Source organism: Amblyomma maculatum, chromosome 5, assembly GCF_055883805.1.
Source record: "Amblyomma maculatum isolate TAMU_Amacu chromosome 5, ASM5588380v1, whole genome shotgun sequence".
NCBI lineage: Eukaryota > Metazoa > Arthropoda > Arachnida > Ixodida > Ixodidae > Amblyomma > Amblyomma maculatum.
This window is the reverse complement of record NC_139348.1, coordinates 121,558,222-121,569,261: the sequence shown is the minus strand read 5'-3', so window position 1 is coordinate 121,569,261 and position 11,040 is coordinate 121,558,222. Positions and strand designations below refer to the sequence as shown.

The 11,040-nt window shown below is 40.8% G+C and overlaps 1 protein-coding gene across 1 annotated transcript; it reads right to left on the bottom strand.

Moving 5' to 3' along the window:
- Positions 1 to 1,028: 1,028 nt before the first annotated feature.
- Positions 1,029 to 9,901, bottom strand: LOC146189375 (plancitoxin-1-like). Its single transcript, XM_084604212.1, has 7 exons — positions 9,733 to 9,901; positions 7,719 to 7,917; positions 5,859 to 5,937; positions 5,042 to 5,206; positions 3,230 to 3,427; positions 2,037 to 2,284; positions 1,029 to 1,270 (listed from the first exon to the last, which is right to left on the bottom strand). The coding sequence occupies exons 1-7, from the start codon at positions 9,837 to 9,839 to the stop codon at positions 1,160 to 1,162; spliced, it is 1,107 nt and encodes a 368-aa protein (XP_084460338.1). The 5' UTR covers positions 9,840 to 9,901; the 3' UTR covers positions 1,029 to 1,159.
- Positions 9,902 to 11,040: the final 1,139 nt, after the last annotated feature.

Here is an 11,040-nt window from a genome sequence, read left to right as displayed (position 1 = left end):
TCGAATCGATCCCACACTGCTCACTTTTTAACAGCCCCGCATTGTTTCTGTCAAGTCACTCATATTCATAGCCTTTGCCGCCTATCAAAGGAAGAATAAATAAAATGTAATAAGCTTCGGCTAATTTAGTAGCATATATAAATACCTCTACCACGAACAATGTAGTTATCTATAACAATGAAATATCACCAAATGCCGAACTATAGAAAACGGATTTATAGGTGTTCATTAACGTGTTTCAAATTTGCAGCGAATTATTGACATTTACAGAATCTCATTAAACCAATGGCGTGCTATATTTTATCATTGTGAATTGAGTGTTTTTTTTTTCCAACGCATTTTTTCTTTTTTTTTTATTTCCTCTATAATTCGTGCACATGCGTATCACCTCCGACGAACGCGGCTGTACTGCTCTTCGTACAAGAAGGTCAGGACTCTTCAAGCTACTGTGCAGCTTTTTACCTCACCTCCTTGTAAGAACCTTCTTTTGCAAAAAAAAAATAATTTCAATTCAATTGCATTTGAACCTAATTTTGCTATGACCAAGGCAACGGCGACGTTAAAACTGTGTCATACTGCAAATCGTTGTCCCCCTTACCCCCAAACGTTCACTTCGCCAAAGTTAAACCAAAATTGGTGTTCAATCTAATTCCGCTCTGTCCATCTCAATGGTTGCTTCCAAAACAATGTGGGCAGGCCCAAAAATCTGCCGAGCTTTCGCAAATCTCCGCAAATTGGAAGCTGCTGGACGCTTGGATATTTCCTTTTTTGTATTCTTATACATTGTTATCATATTTTCTATTTTTGCTTTCCATTTCTTTGTTTTTATTTCTCAATATCACCATGACAACGACTCATCACATTTCGCATAACCTAGGTCAACCTTTATAAACCAGTCTTTAGAAGGGCAGTGACAGCCGGGTTTAGAACGTTGTATGTGCAGCATTTTTGGCGTGCAGTTGCCCCTGGTTGTTTCCGGGGCGCAATTTCGCCAGCCGAATTAAACGTAAAATTAGACAACAAGCATCTGAAGGCCTCATAAATCGAATTTATTGAGGTAAGTTTTTCTCGCTCTTGGCTTCATGAGTGATGGGATGGCAATGGACAATGCACATGAATGGATGCCTCTACAAATTGTTGAAATAATAAATACTGATTATCATCGCGAGATGGAGCAGCTGTCGAAATCTGTCACGCTCTTCAGAAGCAGCTTGTGGAGCAGGGCGTTCCTGAAGCAAAGTGTCTGCCCTCCTCTCTGGTACTGGGAGTGCTGGAAAATGAGTACACAAAAGAAAATATAAAGCTATATGTGCGGATGATAAACATGCAGTCATATACAGGAACTGAGCAGCTGCGTTGAAAAACATGCGCCTGCAATGAGCGAGCGCTTGGATAAAAATAATACTGTATGTGAAATACCATTGTTCGGCAAGATAACTTGGTTTGGTATATGCATGCATGCACAAATCCTTCTTTTTCTCGCCATTTATGCCGCCTGCTTCCACACGACGGCTGATTTAGAGAATATGAGTCCAAATGTACGGGTTTCATTAGTCGGTATTCCCGGCTGTTACGAAGGTACACGCATAGTTCCTCTTATAGTGCCGCATAAAGTGGAAGCCAGACATTATTCGCACAGAATGCCGCATTGCGCACCTTTCTTTCGTTTTTTTTTTTACACAAGACGGGAAGACAACCGACTTAGCGTATTGAACAGAAAATAATAAATACAGTGTAGACTTACGAAATCAAATGAAGCGGCTCTTTTTGACTCTCATTAGGAACAGAATAGTTGTGTTCATGACCATTTACTGCTTTTCGCTTCCAATATCTTCATCACCTCTCTATTTTCTTCCGCAGTTTAATTATTGCTGATCAAAACCGGCCTTTAATGTGCAGTCTTCCTTTCACACAATAATATAAAATGAGGATACTTTCCGTGCGCCTTATACGTTTCCTAGTATTTTTCACTTCTTTCGTCTTCTACATAATGAGACCCTCATCTCCCGCTACTCGTATCTAGTTGTTTTCCGTACCATGCGGTTAAGGGTGCCGACGCACACGTAGCGCTTGTCGGTCTCCTCTGACACAGCCCACTTGCTGTGATCCTCGCCGTTCCTGATGTCCAGCTGCTGCTGGCTCATCTTGAAGCGCACCGCCTCCACGTTGGTGACGATGTAAGTGTTGTTGCAGGCAGGGGGCGCCTTGCCGCCAGCACCATTTCGCCATGTGGATGCGAATAGATTGGACTCCAGGTTATTTGCCACCAAGCTAGAGTAGACGTCTGCAGGGCCAAAAAATATACAATAAACGTTGTTATCGTAAACTGCGTGTTCTTCAAGGCGTCACCAGATCGGAAGGACCGATTTTGCACAAAGGGTCTATCCTGAAACATTTCGACCTTTCGTGGCATTGTGCCTGTATGATCGCGATTGGGAAACTGGTTTCGTGAGATGATGGGGAAACTTCAGCATCACAATAGGACAAGTTCAGTTGGCTTCGAACATTCGGAGTGACTGGAAGGGCTTAGGCGCATACCCCTATTTGGTGGCATCGTCGAGGAAACTGGAGCGATCCTCAAAACAGGGATATGCACGGTAAAGTTTTCCAGTAAACTAGAGAATGCGCCTACCGATATGACATACTCGTCATGATCAAGACAATGATGCGATGTGCTGATTGTGACTATTCAAACCAATTGAGCTCATCGCATTGTGAATAAAAAGCCCCCCCCCCCCCCCTTTCCCATAAACAGACTCCCAATCGCACTCATAAGTGCACAACGCCTTGACTAGTCTATTACTTTTAGGCCAGGCTCTGCATTTGATTCCCTTAACTGGTGTAGTAACCTAGATCCCATTCTTGTTTACATTAGACATGCTACTGCAGCCTTTGGTCTTAATTTGCACTCTGCTTGCATGCATACCTTAACAATAATGCTAAAACGAGCTTTTGCTCCTGCATTGGCTGTACTTTCAACTGCCTACGGCACTATAGTATAAGGCACAGTTACCGATTAATATGTTACAAAAACGTCGTTCTGCAGTTTCTGCTGAACAGCGATCAAAGAAGACCAGCTATCAATGCTCGGGGATTGTCTTCTATGAAAAAGATAATCTTTTTTTTTTTTTTGCTGCTATTCACTGAAGAAAATCTACACTCTTTTCTTGCTAATTGGTGCAGTGAAACACAGAACAAGAAGATGTGATGGTAAGAAGTTCCGTCCCACCTTTGTTGTAGCGGCCATGTTTGGCGAAGCTGACGTAAGCATTGTGAGCGACGTCCTTGAGAAAAGCCGTCAGCACCCACGGGGCTCTCTTGATGAACTTTCGAGCCAGCAACAGATTCAGCGCCGGGTGGGTTTTGAGAAGAGACGCCGGTGCATAACTGTCGTAGATGTTGGGGTACTGAAGTCTCAAGTGAGTGGCTGGAACCGCGAAATGAAGGTGATAAGTTTAGAGCGCAATAAAAGAATTGTTCTCTACGTCTGCTTCATTTTTTTTAGTTAGTCGTAGTTTAACGCTCAACCTTTCACACATAGGTCCACTGGGTGATCATCAGCTTCAATAATAAAACTTGGCCTAAACATGTGGGCTTATTTTCAATCGTGAACGTTCTTCTTTGAGCAAACGCACCAACCCACGCCGCTGGTCAGTAAAATATTGTTTATTTAATAATATATGGTGTTATTTCAGAGCACCAGGTTGTCCTTCTATTTTAAAATAACCTGTTACATTCACACGCCCTGCATGCATTCGCATTACTTTACATTGACAAACAATGAGAAAGCATTAGTGCACAAATTCTAGCTAAAACGTACATGCCAAGTAAATCGCCGTTGTCAGAACTTACATTTGATATTTGACACAATTTTCACTTTTTCTGAACTCGAGCTCTGTTTTTGTATGCCTGCAATTTCTAATAACTGAAACAGCAGAATTTCGTCACTGATTTGAAATAAAAACTCGTGCACTGAGGCTAGAAGTCAGGGCGAGGAGGCCAGGCACATAAACGCACCAGCTAAACCTTAGGAAAAGCAACTTCGCGAATAATTTTAATTTGACATGGCCTTGTCAGCAAAGCAAACTGCAACGCTTATATACAAGCCGGTTTAGCGTCCACATTCCCCTAAAATTAATAACATGATACTTTTTTTTTATAGCGAGCAGAAGCAATTATATTACACCTGCAACATATAATTATGTTCTGCCCAGTGCACTTGAGCACATCTCAAGACGCAGCATAAAGAAAAAACTTTGTACTGCTATCGATTAAATTACAAAAGTTCTCTCTTTGCGACCCGAATTTCCAGCAAGCATGCAATCTAGAAAGGAAAAGTCACTATTTCATTTACATTTATACTAATGCTGCACCTTCCAATTAGAACGCTACCTGGCGCAATTATATCGCTCGCCAATGTTAAAATCTAAAATATGTCACTCTGATGACTCTAATATCTCCATTTTCTGAACTTTATATTATTTAGACGCCAGACTACGACTATACTTACTTTAAACTTCCTCTAAGTCTAAGCGCGGACTGTCTTCATGCAAAAGCAATAATATTTTTATTTCATCAACGTTTCTTACAGAAGCTTTTGCTTTTATTGTCCGTTATCATTTCGTTGCGCCCCTTCACTTTCCCTTGAATTCATCGCATGTCTTATTAGGCAGTATGCGGTACCCTATCTTTTTTTGATTTCCCACTCGTCGCCAATATGGACCGATATGTCAGCTAGGTTATAAGATAGCAGGTGGAGTGTGTTTAACGAGGATACGCCCCGCAGCTCTTGGCTGCACTGAGCTTAATATCCAGCCACTGGTCACACGAGAGGCGTTCGTCGCAATACTAAGAGACACGTTGCGGGGTATCTGAGATATTATGTATTAAGCAGTAGTTACTTCAGGAAAACAGGCGTTCCACTAAACAATAAGCATCCGTGGCCGATAGGAACAGAATGCTCAAATATTCACGACGCCCAAAACAACGCAGTATACAAGACTTTTCATTTGGACTAAATGCTGCTCTTGCAAACTCTTACCGATGGTTTCAAGTTGACTAGTGGGAAAAGTGACGCAGAGGATGTTCTGCCCATTTTCTCGTCCGTTTGGAGGGAAAACGTAGGTGCCTGTGTGCAGCACCTCTGGAAACTTTGGAACGCTGTGGATTATCCACACGCCGGACTCTTCGTCGAATATAAAGAGACCTGTATTGTGAGGAAATGTTATTTTTGTAACCTCCCTGGCTTTATTTACCACACAAAAAAAAGGGCATATCAAAAGTCAGAACTCAGAAAGAAGAAAACCTGAAGTGTGCTTTGTCCTTGTGCACTTTCTTTGTCTAGAGGCTAAACTTGTATTCACAGGCTGCGTCATTACACATGTTCTCGAAACGGTCCAGAAACTACTGGGGGTGCGCTTGTTGCTTTAGGACCCCGAGTCACACTTAAGTCATGAGGTAGAATTTACTAGAATCCCGAATTGTTGTTAATGTCTAGATACCCAAGAAATGTGTCGTGCTAAAATATGTGCACACAGAAGTCTCTTAACTATGCAAACAGATCAGTAACCATAACACACGCGGCATGTTTTTATCGTTATACCTTGTTGTGACTGCATTTAAAAGCTCCGGAAGAGGCTTTGTGAAAGTATCAGTAAATAAATGGAGTAAAGTAATTATGGAACGGTGTAATGGTCACTCCTGGGTGCATTGCATGATAATATAGAGCGAACATGTCGCAAATGAGTACATGTTACAGCATTTTATTTTTCTGAGTAAGTTTTATATTATAACACCTAATTTTGATCTGCCATTACCGAATTTAAATACCAGGAATCTGGATGTGTTTGCATATCTACCTTTGGTGTGTCCATTGCTCGTTCTCCTATTTTCCAAGTTTTGAGGTGGCTGGTCGTTGTAAACAGCGTAAGTAACGTTCTGTAAAAAAATTACGATATAAAATTATGCAAAACAATATAATTTCTTCTTGACGTTTTTTCATGTGTACTTCACACCATTAAATCATTAACCGTGACAGTTGGAGATGAAATACAAAAGGCGGTACTTGCGTTAGGGTGGAACGACGTGAAAGGATTACAAAAGAAGTGACACGAACGCACAGACGGGCACATACATTTCATCTAGAATATTTACCTCTAAAAACAAAATATTAATGCCAGAAACACAAACCTAGCAACTGCAGCGCCCTCACTATTCTGTTGCCAACTAAAGCAGTATAGCCCAAGTAACTACACAACGATACTGTGATGCAACTAGAATTTGATAACGCATAACAGTAACCTCTTTTCACCTTTAATGTATATCTAAAATGTGGATTTATATGATATTCTGGTCCTGCTTACCATGTATGTCCTCTACCGGCTATATAAGTTTTGCTTAAATCTGGGACATTTGTGTTCCTTAGATTGGCTTTAACTGCTTAAAACATTTTATCCGAATTAACAGTTTCCAGTTAAGAGGTGATCTCTTCTCATCAAACATTATATATGATCCGCTGGAATGCCCAGTTATGAACTACCGACATTTCGTCATGCTATTAGAATAAGTTCAGGATGAATTAGGTTTTGTTTTTCACATTGTTCTGCACATATTTGGTATGCGCCAAATGTATTGTTGTGAACCTAAAATTAGTGCGCTCCGTTATTGGACAAAGCGTGTTAATCACTTATCTTGAAATTTTCAAAACAAAATGCTACAAAAACATATATTTTTGTGTACCTGCCATTCGTATAAGTACATTGTCCACGATGAAGCAAGGGCCGCATCCTTAAGTATCGTCCTTAGTAGTCAAAACCGTTGCAAAGTATTTCAATAACAAACCAAATGTGAAACAAAAAAGCTTAAAACATTTCTGTAGGGTGTTTGCCGCAGGTTTTCAGAAGTTATAAATATTGGCAGTAACCGCTAAAACATTAGCTACGCGAAAAGCTGGCCTCCCTAAGTTCTTTTCTGCCTTAAACCAGCAGCCTGCAAACTATAATCTACATTGAACTGTCGAGTAAAGAAACATAGCACGCCCTTCGATTCTTGCTTATTGCTACCAGAGAGAATTGAATCTAGGCTTTCGTACTGGTCAAATTTTATCGAGACTTTTGACCTCATGTGAGCACATACACATGTATAAACACAGTCTGCTTGATATATATGCTAGAAACATGGTTTATGTTACTGTTTATAAGGAGCTGTCTTTGTTGAGCGTGCATTTAAACAACCTTCGAGGATAGCTAGAACAAACTTTGTAACCATAATACGAAAGCAAACAGAAGGTATCTGTAAGAGTGTCCTAGCTCCTTTTTATGTCGGCTTTCATATATGTGGCCCCTCTTTGGGCAAACATATAAAGTGAAATACATTCAATTCGGCATAAAATACTATTTAGTGAAAATCATGCCTTAGTACGGGCAGCAGCGTATTCGTACACGCGTTTTCTGCAGACTGTTTAGACAAATGAGGAATTCGGTGCTCTTGTGCACAAGAATACCCTCCGGTACCGTTCAGCGGTTGTTTACTTTAATGGTGCTCTTGCATCAAATAAACTCATCCGGCCTTTTAAAAATTGTTCATATAGCAGCAATAGTTGATCAGGAATCCTGCATAATATTTGTTTCGTCCTCGCAGCGTGCCATCCCTTCGATAATGTTTTCAATAAGGATAGTGACTATACACACTACTTACTGAAATTGAGTGTTTAGACTCACTTTCGGCTTCTGCTTTGCTGTGAGGAGAGCGATGCTGTTGGCGAGTGCGTTTCCTTCCTTAAAAATGTTGTGTGTAGAGAGTCTCCAGTAAGGCGTTGACTGCGGCGTCAATGAGTCGATGTATACGTATTCTTCACCTCGCGGAAGGTTCAGCTTTTCCTTACTTTTTGCGGCTTTTGGAAGTTTGTACATAAAAAACCTGTAGAAAAACGTGTGAGTTTATTTGCCGTCCAAGTATTCAAGATATCGGCTGCTTCAAAATTTCTTAATCATAGGCGAATGTGGGTGCTAGCAAATATCTACAGCAATACGCATTTACTTTGGAAAAACGGAGGATAATGTTTGAATAAACTGAAAATAATTTGTTTGGCGCATCATTAATACCTACGCTCCTTACGCTTGTGTGATTCGTTAAGATTTTTGACCGCATGCGGACGCAATTTATTTGATGCTAGCAGCCTCTTCTCTAGAATGAAGGTTGCTTACTGGTTACAGCACAAAAACTGCCGTTCGTAGCTACCATGAGATGAATGACGACATTACTACCCTGTCCAGCAACGAAAATTTCACATTTCTCCTGGATATTTTTGGCTACTCCAAAGGTTTCTATTCGCTCAATCACTAGGCACGTTTTGTTATTTGCGATAAACTAGCTACCTAATAAAGGCAACCTATTATTTCTGCGGATTACTGCCTTAATAAATGATGCATCGGAAACCTTGCGATCGACATGGGAGGTCGAGGTATATAGGCGCTTGATGCCACTCCAAAGAGGTGCATTTAGGCACGATACTCGCGGCTGGCATGGTGTGCTAACTAGGCAACACGGTAAATCCAAAGTAATTCGCACTTGAGAATCACGCATGCTAAGTCTAGTGGCGGTGTCCAAGGTTTGGCAAAAAGAGCCGGCAGCAATCTCGAAATTTTGCCATGCCACATAGATATTCACCTAGCATTTTGTTTCTTAAGATTCAAAGGAGAAGAAGAATTCATATCACGGCGCAATCTTCATTTCCTCATGGCGGAAAAATCATGTTTTCCTCACAAAATTCTTTTCAGTTTATAAGAACAATGTGTACAAAGGCAACCGGAGGGCTTCGCAGCGTTGCACTTAAACATTTTTCAGCTTTTTGATACGACAGCGGCATCCTGCAGAAAAGCTTGAGTTGATTTACCTATTTCCCACGTTATAAAAGACGCACGAAATGTTTTTATTCCGAATTTTCGCTTGCTTAGTTCGTTCCCTGAGCACGTGCTGTACTTGCGAATTTCACAAAAGTAGAGATGCACAGAAAATTCAACCTCCGCTGTCTTATGGCAATTCTATTGCACAAGTTATTGCACAGACTTAAATTTTAGCGTTTTATCAGAGTCATTCGTTAAATGGCGCTAAAATTAATCTCACAAGAGCGCTTCTTCTTAATAATCAATGTGCACGTGCGTTGAATATTTCATAAATTATTTATCGTTTAGCAACGCACCTGGCACTTCAAGATCAATAAAAACGGTTCATTTTAAGGCCATTTACTGTGTTCTATTCGCAATATAATCGGCGCTAAAATACAATGGTACCTACATTTGACTGCATTCAGCGTGGGGTGTGGCTCCTTTTCGTACCTTCCTAACGCTAAATCTCTTCTGGCCTTGAAATGAAGTTGCGGAAACCGAAGTACACATTGCGCAGATCTTTTATCGTAGTAAGGAACTCATCGCCCGATGCCCATCGCACATTACAAAGGCTTTAGTTACAAAAACATATAACTTAGTCAGTGATTAGCGGGTGCTGTTAATGACAAAGGTCTAGGAAGTTTTGCTCGATTCCTCTGATTAAGCATTTTCTCATTTTTTAGTAGTTGACAGTGTACGTTTATGGGCAAAATCATTAGTCATAAATATTGTTTGTGGTGAATAACGGGTTTCTGTCTGTCGACCCTCTGTCTAAAAATCTTTCCTTAACCCCATTGAAAAGCAAAATGAAGCCGGCTGAGTGTAGAGGATTCAAAAAAGCACATACCAGTCGACATCAGCATTTTTCTCGTTCTTGCACGAGATGGCTGCTTCGGAGAGGGCTACCAGGGATGCTATGGCAAACAGCGTGCACGACAGGCTGAAAGTGGTCATAATTACTTCCACCACTTAGTTGCAGCAGGCAAAAGTTCTTAGTTCCTTCTCAGACTACAACCGTCGAATGACAGCTCCGGCAACAAATCGGGTAGCCACACCTCCATTTATATGGGAAACAAGTTGGCGGGAAACAATAGGGCAACCGGGTCGGATGTTCGATGAAGATATCTGAGAGCGCATATCAGCGGCAGCACACCCCCAGCACATGCCAATTACACCTGTCTAAAACAGAGGCGTGTTTCGCCCTCACGACCTCTCGGACAGTCGTATCTCATATTGTTTCAGCGTGCAGTATCATCGGGAAATTGGCGCAATCGCTATTTTGTTAGAACAACAATGCTATTTTTTTTTTAATCTCAGCATTGTTCTAAACGCAACCCATGCGGCTTTTCAGAACAATCTTTTCAGCGCAGGTATGCTTCTCATCACTTTCCTGGAACTGTAAACGATATCCTTATAGATTGCTGTACAATATCCTTGAACATATCACAGTTTTTACCAATCATAGCCTCAACTGCTCTTTTATTCGACTAACTTGACAATCTTTGACAGACGTTGTGCTCCAAAATCATAGCTGAAACCTACTCTAAAACGGTTTCTCTTGAGAGCAATGTGGTGGTTAACATTGCTCCTATATTATTTCATGTTTGCTTTTAAAATGTAACAGTTTTATCTTTTTCTGTTCTACTGTGAGCTGTTCCTTTGTTCAACGAAATTTATTTTTCGACGAGGTCCACTGAATTCCAGAATCCTAGCTAGAAATTACTGTATCTATTTTTCTTTGCAGTAATGTGCTGGTTAATAATGTCCTTGACCTACGAAAGGTATTATTCTCTTTGACTTGAGCTACACTTATTGTCCTATATCTCGGCCAATACTATGTATAGCCACCCATACAAGTGCATCCGGTCAAGTTCAAGTTTTACTCGATATCGTATGATTCTCGTTCGGCAAAAAGCCGTTGCCGCACCCCATATTTGATATAAAGGACAAAAACCGTGTAAGATAGAGTGGCCGCCAAAAATATACCCCTCATTTGGTATCGTCATTTTGACAAAAATATTCTTTGAGCAAGTCCAGGGCGGTGTCAACCACTTTGGTTTCCATTTAGAATCTTTCTTATATTTGAGTGAGAGGTTAATTTGAGATAGTGGCACGAACTGAAGATATGTGTACTTCAATTGTATTCGTTAATTTT